This window comes from Sorex araneus, chromosome 6 (assembly GCF_027595985.1).
Source record: "Sorex araneus isolate mSorAra2 chromosome 6, mSorAra2.pri, whole genome shotgun sequence".
NCBI classification, from domain to species: domain Eukaryota; kingdom Metazoa; phylum Chordata; class Mammalia; order Eulipotyphla; family Soricidae; genus Sorex; species Sorex araneus.
The window spans coordinates 147,688,526-147,705,107 of NC_073307.1; the positions used below are offsets into that span (position 1 = coordinate 147,688,526).

Here is a 16,582-nt window from a genome sequence, read left to right on the forward strand (position 1 = left end):
AGGGGACTGTGCAATTCTTTTCTTTTTTTCAGGGTGGGGGTGTCGGCCACCCCCAGATGTTCTCAGGGCTTAATTCCAGGCTCTTTGCTCATCACTGCTGGTGGGCTTGGGGGACCCTGTGGTGTTGGGGATTGAATCTGGGTTAGCCTCGTGCAAGACAAACACCCTACCAGCTGTTCTGTCGCTCCAGTTGGGACCGTGCCACTCTGGGGATCAGACCTCTGGCTCTTGCATGCAAGGCTTAGGCTTCAACCCTTGGAGCTATTTCCTCCAACCCCATTTTGTTAGATTTTTTTTTCTAGGTGTTTTAATGATTGAGGCTTTTCAATAGAGAACTGTAACTTACTTTTCTCCCCCCCCCCTCTTCTCTACAGGATATATTTCGGGGAAGTCCAGCTAAATGGTTTAGGAGAAGGTTTGTATCAAGGTTGAAAACATTTGTAATGTCGAGTTTTCCTTTAGGCCCACATAGCCGTACTGAGCATTATCAGGAGCAACCCCTGGGGTCCTTTAGCACTTCTAGGGATCCCATCACCCCAAATAACAAATAACTTTAGTATGGATGCTACAAGTAAAGAAAAGAGAGAACAGGTGGCTGGTTCAAGGAGCTGCCAGAAAATGACCCAATTACTTTTGTTGTATTTCCAGCAGCAATTCAGTATTTTGTGTCTCTGTGTGCTGGGATTGAATTTGGGCCTCAGACCTAAAGCAGAATGCTTTGTGAGCTATGTCTCCGACTTTCCTTCGTACTCTGTATAATTGTCCTTTCCCTTATTTGTTACAATGAGTATCTGAACTATTTCTGAAAGCAGCACCAACTTTGAAAAGTCAGAGAGAAAACTAGGAAATGCCTTGGAATCATCGTCAAAACTAGGGTCACTGCCTCGCCTAGTTTTGCAGGGGCAGCCTGGATGGAAGTACTCCTACTTCATAGCGAAGCCTTTGGTTTGTACATGCCACACAGCCCTTCCCTGACTCATTGGGTCTGTGACACATCTGAGCAAGGTTGATAATGATCTGGTCTGGCTTTAGGACTAATAATTGTTTTATCTCTTTGATTTTCATCCCCCTTGGGCAGGGGATCAAATCTGGTGCCTGATTCACACAAAGCATGTTTTCTACTGTTGAGAGCTGGGTTTTATTGGAAATGTTAAATCAATAGAGAATATATTTAGAAATATATATATTTCTAAATATATATATATAGGTATATAAACGTGAGGCTGCCACACTGAGTAAAGCCAGAGATCAGACAGAAGAATGTTTTTTTTTTTTTGGGGGGGGGTCACACCCAGTGATGCACAGGGGTTACTCCTGGCTCTTCACTCAGGAATTACCCATGGCGATGCTCAGGGGACCATATGGGATGCTGGGATTAGAACCCGGGTTGGCCGCGTGCAAGGCAAACGCCCTACCCGCTGTGCTATCGCTCCAGCCCCTCAGACAGCAGAGTGAATGATTCAGAAAAAGTCTGGGAAGCCTTGTCAGTTTTCTTTTGGAAAAAAAAAAAAAGCTAATAATTCATCTCTTCTCCTAGGTTTCCAGACAGTTCGTGTTGGGACAGTGGGCACCCCTGTGGGTACCATCACTCTTTCTTGTGCTTACAGAATCAACTTGGCATTCATGTCTACCAGGTGAGGAAGTGCTTTGCAGTCCGCAAGAACTCTTCTAAAGATGCTAGATTCCCGCGGCCCCCCGCCATGCCTAAGCCTCCAGTGCAGCTCTGCTTTTCCTGAAATCAGTTCCCTCCCAAAGAATAAAACTGAAAAAGGAGAGCAGTGTCCAGGTTGTAGACTCTGAAGGTCCCAGAACCAGTTTGCCCAGAATGTAGAGCTGGAGGTTTATATTTAGGGGTCATGTAGGTTCCGGTGCCTCCCGCTAACAGGTACAAGGTGCGGGACCCTGGAGGCCCAGCAAGGCACGCTAGCCAACATTGTCATCTCTTTACTGTGTTCCAGGCAATTTGAGAGGACGCCGCCTATCATGGGGATTATCATTGATCATTTTGTGGACCGCCCCTATCCCAGCTCCTCGCACCCCTGCAATTACAGGTGAGGAACGTGTAAGACATGTCCCAAGATGCAGCAAGGCAGAGTCCCTCTCACCCAGGCTCACAGAACAGCATCCTCCCGTCCACGCTCACCCACATCCAGGCCCAGGGAAGGGACGGAGAGTGACATGGGGAGGGCCCAACGGGCTGGCATTCCTGTTGGCTCCACCAAGGTTGTCTCAGAACATTCTCGGATGGTTTTGTGCACATACAGAGATGTTAGCTATGCCCCTGCAATTCTATGGTGTTGTCAATAAACAAGAATAAGAAAACAAAGAATATTTTCTTATTCTCAAAAAAAAAAATAAGAAAAGAAAATCCATGAACATTTTTGATCTTGACCGAAGTCATTTGAATTTTTCAGTAGCAAGTAACTTAAGAGATAGGGAGGGAGTAATTTTTGTTTTTTGTTTTGTTTTTTTGTGGAGGGCACACCGAGCGGTGTTGAGGGCTTACTTTTGGCTCTGTGCTCAGGAATCACTCTTGGTGGGGCTTGGGAGACCATATTGCTTGCCAGGGATCAAACCAGGTCAGCTGCATGCTAGGCGAATGCTTTCTCACTATACTGTCTCTGGCCCCTAACTTGTGATATAGCCTTAGCAAAATCTGTGGCTTTCAAAGATCACCATCTGGCATAATTCAGTACACATGAGTACCAAGAGTATCCAAGCCTCAATGGCAGAAATCAGAATTCTTTAGCTGTGTACCAGGAATAATGCTACCTTTAGGCAGAAATTGTGGGAAGTTCAGCTGGTCTAGACTTAATTTCATTAAGTATTACTGACAGTTCTCTTTTGGGGTGGTCATGGTGGGGTAGCACGGTAGTGCCTGTGGTTGAACATGCAAAAAGACAAGAAAAAACAACAGACCTCCAGATGCACCTCCTGGACATATTTGGCATCATCGAGGGCCCAGCAAGCCTATTGCCAATATCAACTGTACCTGCAGCGATTCGTGTGACAACTTGTCACCTCCCTTTGTCACCTTGCTGAAGTTGACCACCATGAACATGACAATCCTCCTTTTTCTTTCCCTTTAGAGCTACAGGCGAGGACGCTGGGGTGACATACCCTTCTGTAGAAGATTCTCAAGAAGTGTGCACCACCTCTTTTTCCACTTCCCCTCCGTCCCAGGTAGGGAGACACGGGTCCAGGGGGAGTGGCAATTGTGTGTTACATAGGTGCCCTTGAAAAATCCTTTCACAGTTTCTCATCTGAAACCAGTCTCGATCACAAGATTGCCCCCGTGACCTTTTCCTTCCCAGGAAATTCTTCAAGTGCCTTAGGAAATCTATCACTGGATTCCAGGTGCCTTCTACTAGCAAGGTTCTCTGACTGTGATGCTTGTCCATTTGGTAGCTGTTCCTCTTTCCAACTCCTCAGCAGGCTTCCTCCTGAAGGAAGGAGATTAATAATTGTAGCTCCTAGTAGTATAAAATATCAGTACTCAAGTAGCAGGGCCATTTTTCTTCACTGCTGATGCAGATTTCTGCTTCTCCGTAGTTGCTATCTGAACATTTTAAACTGTTCATTTTCCCACTTGAGTGAGTCTCCAGTGTCAAGCCCAGCTTTTCTGTTTGTTTTTATTTTGGGGCCATACCCGGCAATGCTCTGGGATATTCTGGCCCTGCACTCTGACATTACTCCTGGCAGTGTTCATGTGATGATCTGGGATGCTGGGGATCTAACCCAGGTTGGCCACGTGTAAGACAATTGTCCTACCCACTGTACTGTCGCTCTGGCTCCATCAAGCCCAGTTTTGATAATACAGATGCCAGGAAAGTGTTCTGAGCTTAGCAGGAGGAAGTGTTGCACGCTCTTTCTGTAGGATGCACCTGAGCCTGAGCCTGCATCCACCAAGGAGCCAGTGTGCCAACGACCCGAGCTCCAGGGCACAGGCCTTCCTCTCTGCTTCGTTGCCAGGGGTGCCCTCTCTCCCTGCCCACTGGTCCCCCTCTTCTGGCTGTCATTGCAGACACCTTCTTCCAGTTCTGACTCAGCTCTGCTTTTCTCCAAAACAGTCCCAGATTGCCCCCCTCACCATCTTATTTTAGGGACCAAACACCTTTTTCTGAATACTGGGGGTTGAAACCAGGTTTCATGCATGCAAGGCATATACTTTATCACAGAGCTACATCTCCTGTGCCTAAGATCTGGCAAATTACTTAGCTTCCCTGAATTTTTATTTTCTTGTGTGTCTGTGTGTCATTTAGAGCTGCACCTGGCAGTGCAGGGGTGGGGGTGGGGGAGCCTGCTCTAGCTCTATGCTCAGGGTTGCTCCTGGCAGATGATATGGTGCCAGGGGTCGCACACGAGGCTCCCAGATGAAAGCATGCGCTCTAGCCCTTTGAGTTGTCTCTCTGGCCCTTGTGTCTATATTTTGGGAAGAGGACTGGCCACTCCCAGCAGTGCTTAGAGACTGTGAATTGCCGCAGATCGCACACACAGCTTCCAGCATATAAAGCATGCGCTCTAATCTTTGCGCCATCTCCCTGACCCCTCCAATGCTTTATTTAGTAGAGGAGAGGAAAACTCAGTCAAGGTTGAGATAGGATTCAAATTACAGTCCTAATCTGAAGCAAAAGTTTAGCACAAATGTTAACTTAATGTGTGAATATGGAACACATTGCAAAATGCACAGACCACTGTTCTTATTGTCTCCATTTTTTTTAGGTCTAAATAGATTCATTTTTTTGTCTGGGGGCCACACCTGGCGGTGCTCAGGGGTTACTCATGATTCTGCACTCAGAAATTATTCCTGGTGCTGCTTAGGGGATCATATGGGATGCCGGGGATCGAACCTGGGATAGCCCAGTACAAGGCAAATGCCCGACTCATTGTCACTCTGGCCCCCAAACAGGTTCTTGAGAAGTTTCTCAGACAGGGGTTGGAATGATACTACAGCGGGAAGGGCATTTGCCTTGCATGCAGCCGACCCAGCTTCAATCCCCAGCATCCCATATGGTGGCCTAAGCACCGCTAGAAGTAATTTCTGAGTGCAGAGCCAGGAGTAACCCCTAAGCATCGCTCACTGGATGTGACCCAAAAAGCAAAAAAAAAGTAGCTCAGACAGTTTGACTCAAGCATGAGAATGGCTGGCCCTTTCCTCATGAATATGTGTAGTTCTGAGTGTCCCCATTGTTCTGGGTGAGATAGCTGCTCATGGGCTTGCCAACATCTATGACAACTGACCCACAGAAAGGGAAAGGCCTCTTACGGATGCACATTAGTGGGAATAGAGTATTTTTGAGATGAAATGTGCATGTGTCTAGTTTAATGTTCATTAAACAGTTTTGTTTTGCAAATGATAGATAGATTCATAAATGACAAAATTGTCCATTGGGTGGGAGGATGAAGCTGGGCTTTAGCAAGTCAGTGGGTCTCTTCCTCTGATACAAATTTGACCTGTATAAGGAGAACCTCTCTTATACAGGGTATCAGCCTCCCAGTGTGTCTTGCCACAGTTTAAAAGTAGATCATGGGGCCAGAGAGATAGTACAGTGGGTAAAGTGGTCCCTTAAACCCTCCAGAAGTGATGCTTGAATGCAGATCCAGGAGTAACCCTTGAGCAGCACCTGCTGTGGCCCTAAACACAAAATAAATAAAATAATAAAAGTAGATTACACCAAGATCCCACCCCTACTGAGCACCCTAAGGGGGGCCGGCTCCTACACCCTGACAGGTCAAGGCAGGAATTTGATTTTAACGTTTGTGATAGAGCACAGAGAAAATTAGATTGCTACTGGTATCCCCGATCTTTTAAATACAGTTTTTGTTTTGGGGCCACACACAGCTGTACCCAGGGCTTACTCCTGGCTCTTTGCTCAGGGATCTTTCCTGATAGGGCTCGGGGAACCACAATGGGTGCTGCAGATGGAATCTGGGTCAGCCACATGCAAGAGAAGCACCATCCGCACCGTAACTGCCGGGGACCAGAGAGACAGTGCAGCGTGTAGAGCACTTGCCTTGCACATGGGCAACCCTGATTCAGTCTCTGGCACCCCGTATGATCCCCTGAACCTGCCAGGAGTAAGCTCTGAGCACAGCCAGGCATGGCCAAAATAAGGATGAAAACAAACAAAAGAATCCTGTAAATACTGAAATAGTACCATGGCTTACCCTAGGAACTTTTATGATTGTCAGATGACTTGTATTTGAGCATTTGTAGAGTCCAGTAACCCCCTGTTTATATGATGTAAGCCCCCGTGGCCTCCATCTAGTACAGTGGGGGATTATAAGAACATCCACCCGGCTTCCGGGGCCCGTCAAGTGGCCTTTAGTCTAGCACGACAGGCTCAGCATCTTCGTCCTCATTCCCCAACAGTCCCATGTCTGTGCAGCCCTGCCCCTTGGGGCGCCTCTGGGGTTCTCTGTGGGGCCCAGTCGCACCAGCTTGCCTCAGCTCTGTTTTCTACCTGCCCGTGAGGGAGATGGGAGTGCCGGGAGCACCCCGGGACAGACGTGCTTCTGGGGAAAAGCAGCTCTCCGCCTGCTTCCCTCCTCACTTACCCTCTGTGCCTCTGTTGCTGCTGCCCCTTCGGCATCTTCAGAAACTCCTTTCTCAAGCCCCTCTTTTTTTTTTTTTCTCTTGTTTCTTCTGTCTCTGTATGTTTCTGCACAGTGTGTGTTCACTGTCACAAGGGCACATTCTCAGAGCCCTACTCCTGTGCTGACGGACACCCTGAGGGTCCCCATTGCAGGACTGGCCTTTCCCCACCAAGTGAGTCCATATGGGAAGAAGGGATCTGTAACCAGGTGGCATTTTCTATAGTTAGAAGCGGTGGCTACTGCTCAGGGCACGAGGTCAGTTTCGCCATGTGTGCTGTGGATTATTTTTGAAGCTTGGTAGAGGTAACAGGGTTTTATTTTTTTTTATTACTGTCTTGGTTGTCTTTTTTCCTTTACCGGAATTGGGGATCGAACCCAGGGCCTCACACCTACATGTTCAGTGCTCTGTGGAATTTATTTTTACCAGGACAAACCCATAGCACAGCAGCCCAAAATAAACATCTCATTTGCTCCTCCTCCTCCTCTTCCTCCTCCTCCTCCTCCTCCTCCTCCTTCTCCTCCTCCACTCCCCCCCTTTGATGTGAAAAATACATGGAGTTATTTATATCTTATTTCCAAATAAACAAGAGTGGTAGCCTTGCTTTTTTTTTTTTTTAAACATAAATAGAAACCCTGGCTTCCCCAGGGGTGATGGAGGAGGTGGTGAGCTTAGAAGCTGCCTTCACTTTCATCAGCGGGACCTTAAGGACAAAGGAAAAAGTGGAATGACCCTGAAAGGCTGATGCTCCTGGTTCGGCCTGGGCTTGTGTGGGCCCCGAGTCCGCACCGTTAGCGGAGGCCTGGGCAGAGGAGGAGCAGGGTGCTCCAGAGCAGGGGATTTCCATTCCACTGCAAACAGATCTGTCTTCTTGCCTCAGTGGTCCTGGACAGTCCGTCTCTAACCCTTTCCCGAGGACCCATGGGGCTGGGGCCCAGTCCTTCCCTCTGCCCCTCCTCAAGACTAGGCTCTCCAATTGCCTATTTTCCCCCCTCCTTTCCTCTGCCCCTCTTTGTTTTTCTCTTGCTTAGCTCTCAAGCTCTCGCCTTTCCTATCAGCCTGCCGCCCTGGGCGTTGGATCAGCTGACCTGGCTTATCCAGTAGTGTTTGCTGCTGGCCTAAACGCCACTCACCCTCACCAGGTATTTTTGTAAAGACGGGGGAGTGCCCCGGGGATGTGTTGTTCCAACCCCCCCCTCCTTGGGGGGGAGGGTCAGAGGCAACTTAGGGGACCTGTGGAGCCTTCGGTTTTCTCAGCTTTTCTGGGGCAAAGCTCTTCCTAACTTTAGAGCACTCAAGTGACTGAGAAGGGGACGCTAAGAATGCAAGAAAGAACGGACAGTCTACCTCTCTCCCGCCCCGTCTGTAGTCCTCACCTGTGCCTGGCTCCCACTCACCAAGGAGCCTCAGAGGAAGTAGAGGCCCAGGGTTTCCTCGCCACTTGGTGGCAGCATTGCTGGCGGGAACAGTTTCTCTCCATCCCCACCTCAGGCCGCCTGCTGCCACTGCCACAGTCGACTGAACTTTTCCCGTTTTTTACCCCCAAAAGCTGATGGTTCCTGGCAAGGAAGGTGGGGTCCCCCTTGTTCCCAGCCAGCCCGCCCATGGTGCCCAGGCTGACCAGGAGAGATTGGCCACCTACACCCCTTCTGACGGGGCCCACGGCACAGCCACACCTTCCAGCAGGTGAGTTGGGGTGGGTTGGGGGGCAGGGGGTGGGGGGTGCCACAGTGCTTATTTGGTGTTCGTCAAAAGTAATTGGGCGTAGGCTCAGGCCTGCCTTGGAGGAGCTCCGAGCCCCGATAAAAATCTTTGCAGTTGGTATGTGAAGAAGGTGGCCTGGGGCTTCTGCATCTCTAACAAGAAACAGGGCCTTGGCTCTGCTCTCAGATGGGTTTCTCTTACCCTCCCGATGTGTTTTTCTTACCCCCACGATTCATTCTCTTGGAAGAATTGGCCCTTCAGGCTTCCCCAGGCAGAACCAGGCATTTGCCACAACCCTGAGGTCTGGGGCCACATGTTTTCCCTATTAAAAAAAAATTTTTTAGGGGCTGGAGCGATAGCACAGCGGGTAGGGCGTTTGCCTTGCACGCGGCCGACCCGGGTTCGAATCCCAGCATCCCATATGGTCCCCTGAGCGCCGCCAGGGGTGATTCCTGAGTGCATGAGCCAGGAATGACCGCTGTGCATCGCCGGGCGTGACCCAAAAAGCAAAAAAAAAAAAAAAAAAAAAAAATTTTTTTTAGACCTTTGGCTTTCTGATTGCAGAAGTAAGACTTTCCTTGCATGCACGAAAGACACCGGTTGGGTAGAAGTGAGAGTTCTCCTGACCTAGCCTGCAGAGCTCGCCACTGTTCCCCCCCCCCCCAGAACAGATGAGAGGCTCGCAGATGGAATGTCACTCGCCTGAGAGCACTTAGCTGGCAGGAGGCATGGCCCATCGCACCTCTCCCATGGGAAGAGGAGCCTGACCTGACCTCTCTTGGCTGCAAGCTCTGGAGATAATGACACAGATGGATGCCTCCAGACCCCGTCCTAAGTGACCTAGATAATAGAAAACTCCTGCCAAGTTTTTGATTTTTCTTCCTGTGGGGATTGGGGGGAGGGGCATTGCTTGGGAACACCTCTCTGTGTTGTCTTTAGGGAGGACAGTGACTTTCTTTCCTGCCTTCCCAGCTCCAGCTACCCTTCTCCCCCCCTTAGATGATCAAAGGAATGACTGAGGGTGGCTTTACACCCTCATTTCCTGAGCCTCTGCCTGAGGCTTGTTAGAAGCCTGGGACTGGGGGTGCATTTCTCCTTCTTGGAGCCCCTCCCCTGCCATTACGTAGCACCTCCCCACCCCAGAGGCTTGACAGGCGGGGCATGGAACTCAGGGGTCACACACTGGCCTTGGAATCGGGACAGTGTTACTTGCCAGGTCTGGCTTAAATTCACTGTTAAAATGTAAAATGTACCCTCTTCCTCTAGTCTGGAGAATTTCAGATGGTGAAACAAGGGGGAAAGAAGAAAGGCTTCTGTCTTAAGTCTAGCTCTGTGGTACAGGAGTGTTAAATTTCAGTACAGTGATGGCTAAATGCCTGTCGTTTGAGTTGTTGGTTTGCATTGAGATTTTGCATGGGCCGTGATGTGGCCGTGAGTGGAGGGTTACTGCCGCAGCCTCTGGTCACGGTCCTGGGGCTGATCCCTGGAGCGGCCTGGTCTCTCCCTTCCACAGATAAGGGGCGCTCTGCAGCCCCTCAACCCTGGGAGTGAGCCCTAGCTTTTAGGGGGTGCCCCTTAGTGCTTAGGGGGCCCATGGCAATACTTAGCCAAACACGCAGAGCCGCCTGAGGCCTGATACGCCATGGAGGAGTGTTCTGTGGGCCTTGTGGTGCAGGGGATCCGACTCGGGGCCCTCAGTACACACTTGCCTGACTACTGAACCTGTCTCCCGCCCCGCCCCCTGCGCCACGCCTTTTTCTAGGTTTGGGGTTATTTTTTGGAGGGGGGAGTTCACACCTGGTGGTGCTCGGGACTTGCTTCCGGCTCTGCAATCAGGGATCACTCCTAGAGGATTTGAGGGACCATATGGGATGCCGGAGATTGAACCCGGATTGGCCACAAGAAAGGCAAATGCCCTACCTGCTGTGCTATTGCTCGACCCACACATATTTTGGTTTTTGACCACACCTGTTGAGCCATCTCTCTGGCCACCTCTGCCAATTAAAAAAAATATGTTAGGGGCTGGAGCGATAGCACAGCGGGTAGGGCGTTTGCCTTGCACGCGGCTGACCGGGGTTCTAATCCCAGCGTCCCATATGGTCCCTTGAGCACCACCAGGGTTAATTCCTGAGTGAAGAGCCAGGAGTAACCCCTGTGCATCGCCGGGGGTGACCCAAAACAACAACAACAACAACAACAAATATATATATATATATATATATATATATATATATTTCATATATCTAGAGCAAAATTCTGTTGCAAGTGAAAAATTTTTGGTGCTATGAAATAGAGTTGGCTCCTGAGCTCCAAAGGGAGGGCGCCACAGGTGGGGCCCTCATGGGGAGCACACTTGCTTTAATGTGTGCAACCCGGGCTCCATCCCCAGCACCATCCCCTGGATGGACACTCTCTGCAGCCAGGCCACATGCTGCGTCTCCCGCCACGGTGGACTGCAGGTGGCCGCACCCACCCTCAGCTGCAGCCGACTAGGCAGTGATGATGTGGTGACTTAGAACACGCCCCAGGGGGCTGGAGTGATAGCATAGCAGGTGGGGCGTTTGCCTTGCACGCGGCCGACCCGGGTTCAAATCCCAGCATCCCATATGGTCCCCTGAGCACCGCCAGGAGTAATTCCTGAGTGCAGAGCCAGGAGTAACCCCTGTGCATCGCCAGGTGTGACCCAAAAACCAAAAAAAAAAAAAAAAGAACACGCCCCAACCTTCCCTTTCTTCTCCAGTGAGGACACAGAAACCGTGTCAAACAGCAGCGAGGGACGGGCCTCTCCCCATGATGTCTTGGAGACCATCTTTGTCCGAAAAGTTGGGGCTTTTGTCAACAAACCCATCAACCAGGTGAATTTTCTGCTGTGTCACTCGAGAGATCTAAACCCTCAGAGTGAGACCTGAAGGGCAGAGAGGGGTGTGTGTGTGTGTGTGTGTCTGTCTGTCTGTCTATCTGTGTGGGTATGTGGCGACTCACAGCAAGAGGCAGGATATGTGTGTACAAGGGTGACTCTTACAGAATCTCAAGACTGGACAATTTTTTTTTGTTTGTGTTTTGGGGCCTGGTGGTGCTCAGGGTTACTCCTGGTTCTGGACTCAGGAATTACTCCTGGTGATGCTCGGGAACTGTATGGGATACTGGAGATAGAACCCGGGTTGGTTACACGCAAGGCAAGTGCCTCACCCGCTGTACCATGGCTCCAGCCCAAGAACCCGATCCTCTGTAGTGCGACACTCACCTGAGGTAGTTTTTGCCTCACTGGAAGATGCAAGTTCCTCCTCAGCTCTGCCAGCGTGCTTCAGTCAGACTTCTAAGGCTGAATCCCCCGGGTTCTGGAAAGATGAGCCCCTGCTTACACATGGTCAAGAGATGCGGGTCTCAGGGCCAGCCTGGTCTTTCCAGGTGGGTGATGTGGCTGAGGCGGCATCAGTGCTCTCCTGCGTCTCTCCAGGTGACCCTGACCAGTTTGGACATACCCTTTGCCATGTTCGCTCCCAGGCATTTAGAGCTGGAGGACGCCGACCCTATGGTGAGCCCCACCTTGGCCCAGACCTCTGGCGCCCCAAATCTCCCCAGCATGAGCCGGGCATCCTGTGCTCAGGCCCAACCCCTGCCTCTGCCCGACCCCGACAGGTGAATCCTCCCGAGTCCCCCAGCGCTGCGTCCCCTCTCCAGGGCAGTCTGCACTCGAACGGCTCCAGCGGTGGCAGCAGCGGCAACGCCCACGATGACTTTGTCATGATCGACTTTGTAAGTTGGGGGCACTCTGTTCATCCTTCCTGGAGGCGCCTTTCTTGCCACGTAAACTGCCCCAGCTGCAGAGGTTTTGTGAGAAACAGCCCACACCGCCTCTTGTTGGAGACATTTGTTTTTGGGCCACACCTGGGAGTATTCGGGATCATTCCAGGTGGGGCTCTGGGACTATATAGGTTGCCAGAGATGGAATCCAGATCAGATGCGTGCAAGGAAGGGCCTTCCCTGCTCTACTGTCACTCTTCTCCACTCTCCCGTTGCTCTCACCATGCGCCATAGGACTGTTTTGCTTTGTTTCATTTTTGTTGGGGACACAACCAGTGGTTCATACGGGCTTTTCATAATTCAGTCCTTAGGGGTTGTTCCTGGAGGTGCCCTGGTCACTGTGGGGTGCCAGCATTCAACCTCCTGTATGCTCGCTGCACACAGGAGCCAGAGAGGGCATTTTATACAATGTCTTTGGTAAAAACTCATAAGGAAATTCAGAATTTCCTGTGCTGAACCAGAAAGATAGTGCAGCGGGCAGGGCATTTGCATGCCCCTGATCTGGGTTCAATCTCCAACATCCTATTACCTCCCCCAAGCCCCACCAGAAGTAATCTGTACCCCACCAGTAATCTCTGAGCGTCGAAGTCCATAGTACAGCTGGCTGTGGCCCAGAAACCAAGAACCAGCAAACAGAATTTCCTGTGTTTCCCAGGTAGAATCTATTCATGCCATATGTGCAAGATTCTTTTGCTAGGAAAGGAGTTTGAAGGAAGGGGGAAGGGACAGGGCCTACCCAGGGGAGAGGGTTGGTGTCCCCAGGATTAGAAGTCCACCCTTCGCTTTACCTCCTCTGTGATTTTCTTCTGAGGTCAAGGCAGGAAAAACTGAGTCTGTCTTTTTTTCTTTTATTTTAAAGAAACCGGCTTTTTCTAAAGACGACATTCTTCCAATGGACTTGGGGACCTTCTACCGTGAATTTCAGAACCCCCCTCAACTGAGCAGCCTGTCCATTGATATTGGGGCACAGTCCATGGCTGAGGACTTGGTAAGGAAATACCTTCCTTCCCCACACACCCCAGCCCCTGGCCTCCCGCAGCCCATTGACGGCCTCCCCTGCTCCCCCAGCGGGAAATATCTTCCCACTCCCCCTGCTTCCCCATCCCCCGGCCACCTTCGAATTTCGCTCCCACTCAGCCTGTGCACAGCTGTCATCCTCTGAGTGGTCAGTAACTCTCCTCCTGCCCTCCTCTGTGCTCCTCACACAGTCGTGTTGTCTGTCAGTGGCTGGCGCCACTGGACCCAGATGCTGCAGCCGCCCGTGGAGACAGCAGCGGGTGGTCAGGCCCCGAGCCCGGCTCTCCTCATACCTTTGCTTGACGAGCTCACCCTCTCAGCACACAGTGCTCACGTCTGGCCAGATGATTCCAGGCGAGCCCCCCTTGCTGTGTCACGTCCTAGTCCTCTCCCCAGAGGGCAGAGGAGCACCCTCCGTGTCCACAGCCCTGTGTGGTGGTCCCTCAGCCTGAGGTGCCGACTGTCCTCTCCTATGTAGGAGTTAGGGAACTAGCTCCAGAAATCTGTATTAAGGCAGGCCAACCCCCAATGGGTTGAAGCAAAAGCAGACTCAAGAACGGTTGAGGAACGGCGCCATCATTTCTCAGTTGTGCTCAGAGGCTTCTCCCGGCTCTGGGCTTGGCGGGGGTCACTTTCGGTGGTAGCTGGGGATCTCACTCCAGCGCCCGGCCCTTTGAGCTCTCTTTCTGGCTCTGTGACGACTGTTTATGGAGGCTTTCTAGGGGCCATGCACTTTATTAAGTTCCCTGATATGAGTGGAACGTCCATATGAAGGATGTTTTCTTACCAGTCAAGTTTACAGATGAGAAAAATAATACTGCATGCCCAGAGCTTGCCTGCGTTCCATCGAGGTGACACCGATTTTGAATCCTGGAGCAGATGGCTCCTGTGCCTGGCTTTAGGTTGTGACTCACCTGGTCTCACCTGACCTGTGCTGAGACCACAGTGTATTTCAGGATCTCGGAGGTGCCTGGGCACCCAAGGGTGGGAGGCAGGAGAGGGCTCTGCTCCCGGTGCCTGTTGGGCCGCCGGACCTGCTGGTGCCGCATTGCCCAGGAGCGAGACCGGTGGACTCACCCAGTGGCCGCACCCCTGTTAGCGTCCAGCCATTACTCATCATTGTCCCTAGAGGGCAGTCAACGCCACCTCTTCCTGGTTCAGTTTCCTTCCCTTACCCTCTATGTCCTCTCACCCAGCTGGGGTTTGTCCGCATGCCCAGTGGGTTCTGGTGCCCTGCGCGGGGTGAGGTGCAACCTCTCTTCACTTCGCCTTCAGAGCGCCCGTCTTCCTGTCACGCTCACATCCTTCTCCCGTGCCAGCACGCCTCACCTGTCAGCCTGCTGTGCTGTCCCGCAGGCAGCGTGGTCCTCTTCCAGCTCGTTAAGTGTGGGACTCCCTTGGATGCCTGGGCTCTTTGTCCTGCCCCTTCTGTCCCTTGCCCCCCACAGACCTGCTGGACAGAAGCCCCCGGCCAGCGCTGCTGAGCTCTTGGCTCCTCTCTGCTGCTCAGGGTGGGCGCCAGCGGCCCCATCTCGAGTAAGCAGCACTTCTCTCCGCTACCCTACAGGACTCTCTCCCGGAGAAGCTGGCCGTGCACGAGAAGAATGTGCGAGAATTCGATGCCTTCGTAGAAACCCTGCAGTAAAAGCTGGTGTCAGTCCCAGCAGCAGCCCCTTCCGCCATCCCGGGTGGCCGAGAGCCTCCCCCCGTCAGCTGCTCCCATCCCGTGGAGGCGAGGCTGTGTGGCCCCCGGAGACGCTGGGGCTGCACGCCAGACTTGGGAGGATCCTCCTCTGGCCTCAGGGAGGGGAAGCCCCTTGGCCACACCAGGGCCCTCAACAAGGCCATCTGCCTCCACCGCTGTCACCAACTGCTTCCCGGAGCCATTCCTCCTGCCGCCACCGCCTCCTGTCCTGAGCCTGTTGTGCAGCTCCAGGGCCCACATCAAGCCATTTGACACGCCCCTCCCCGAGGCCCAGACCTGGTTTGGGAGAGAGGAGGAAGGCTCCTTTCTGCCCCGTTGCTGTCTCCTTTCATTCTGGAATCTCCCCTCTCTCCCCACCCCTGTACCTGCACTTTCGGCCGGCCGTATGCCAGGCCTCCCGCTCGAGGCGGTGAGAAGCCCGCAGCTGGCCAGCCAGGCCCATGGCGGAGAGTCCGAGCAGCCCTGGTGGCTGCCTGTGCTCAGCTTCTCGGCTCCCGGGGACAGTTCCCAGGAGGGCCCCAAGAGGGTCCTCTCCTCCTCTCCTCCCTCCCCCCCATCACTGCTCCTTAGTTATAGAGCACGTAAATATTTATTACATTCAGAGAATCAGATATTTTATAGAGAAAATATGTTTGAGGCTAGAAGTGTCCACTTGGGGAAGGTGGAGGGTCTCTTCCCTCTGGGGCAGGGCGTCTGCCCCAAGGCACCTCAGATCCCGGGCGCCGCGCCCAGATTCTTCCTTCCCCGAGATGACAGGTGACGCCCAAGAGCAGGGCCGGCTGAGAGCAGCAGGGCCTCCCGCAACTGCTGCATTTGAGATGACACCAGACCGCTCCCTGGACACCTCCCCGGGGAGCGCCTGGACTCCCGTGCCCCTCCCAAAGACCCTCCGTCCCGGCAGCCCAGGAAGTCTGGGGCGCTACATGCAACGACGACCCAGAGTTGTGCTGTGCAGCGTGCGCCACAGCCATTGTGTGAGGCCCCAGGGGCCCGAGAGGGCCAGACAGGCCCCTTCTCTGGGCCGCCCGTTCCTGTTCCTGCGGTTGGATCGTGGGCTACTTCCTCCTGCGGCCCGGGCCTGGCCGCCAGGGCTGGCTGGCTTCCTTGTCGAGTAGGCAGAGCAGGGCGTCCAGTTGACTTCACCCTTCAGGCATTGGTACTTGGGCAAGTCAGGCGCCTCCCACCCTCCTGACCGTCCCTCTCTTCTGTCCACCCCGCCCCGCCCCTCCCTGGCTCCTCAGCGCAGCAGCTGTTGTGCAGTGGAGCAGGAGACCCATTTGTGACCCTTCAGCCTGCACGAGGAAAGTGTGCCCAGCGGCACATCCAGCTGTCCGCCTCTCTGTGGCCTGCCGGCCCTGTCCCTGAAGGCCTGGCACATCCTTGAGGGTCGCCACTCCCTGCCCTCCCCTCCCACTATTAGCTGCTGCCCTGTCCGCCTCCAGAGGCCTTGCATGGAAAGGTCCAGAACAGTCCTCTGGCTCCTAGTCATGGCCTGCAGACTACAGCCTTCAGGACCCCAAAGGCCAGAGGCCAGGGCACAGGGCCCGTGAGACAGCCTGACTGTTGGGGCTTGGTCATGCCCCCCAGCCCATAAATAAGAGCCCGTACCTTCCTTGGGACAGGACTGGCAGCAGTCACCTGTGTCCCTGTGCCCAGACGAGCACCCTCTCCCTCCTCCAGCCCACCTTGTTGGAAATACTGAGCTATACTTTAAGATGTATTCGAGATTTCCAATAAAATTTTTCTGTACTTTACAA

At 52.7% G+C, this 16,582-nt stretch overlaps 1 protein-coding gene across 8 annotated transcripts in view; it reads left to right on the forward strand.

Moving 5' to 3' along the window:
- The window catches only part of ATG13 (autophagy related 13), a 47,804-nt gene extending 31,222 nt beyond the window's left edge, over positions 1 to 16,582 (forward strand). For 3 of the 8 annotated variants that reach the window (XM_055141574.1, XM_055141573.1, XM_004619069.2), the window contains 12 exons: positions 375 to 415; positions 1,538 to 1,634; positions 1,959 to 2,051; positions 3,090 to 3,183; positions 6,671 to 6,769; positions 7,627 to 7,737; positions 8,145 to 8,281; positions 11,040 to 11,154; positions 11,757 to 11,834; positions 11,939 to 12,055; positions 12,963 to 13,091; positions 14,688 to 16,582. In XM_055141574.1, the coding sequence (XP_054997549.1) occupies positions 375 to 415; positions 1,538 to 1,634; positions 1,959 to 2,051; positions 3,090 to 3,183; positions 6,671 to 6,769; positions 7,627 to 7,737; positions 8,145 to 8,281; positions 11,040 to 11,154; positions 11,757 to 11,834; positions 11,939 to 12,055; positions 12,963 to 13,091; positions 14,688 to 14,765 (1,189 nt within the window). In that variant the 3' untranslated portion in view covers positions 14,766 to 16,582. The remainder of the gene's footprint in view (positions 1 to 374; positions 416 to 1,537; positions 1,635 to 1,958; positions 2,052 to 3,089; positions 3,184 to 6,670; positions 6,770 to 7,626; positions 7,738 to 8,144; positions 8,282 to 11,039; positions 11,155 to 11,756; positions 11,835 to 11,938; positions 12,056 to 12,962; positions 13,092 to 14,687) is intronic. The other 5 variants (XM_055141575.1, XM_055141577.1, XM_055141576.1 and 2 more) reach the window with 5 other exon arrangements.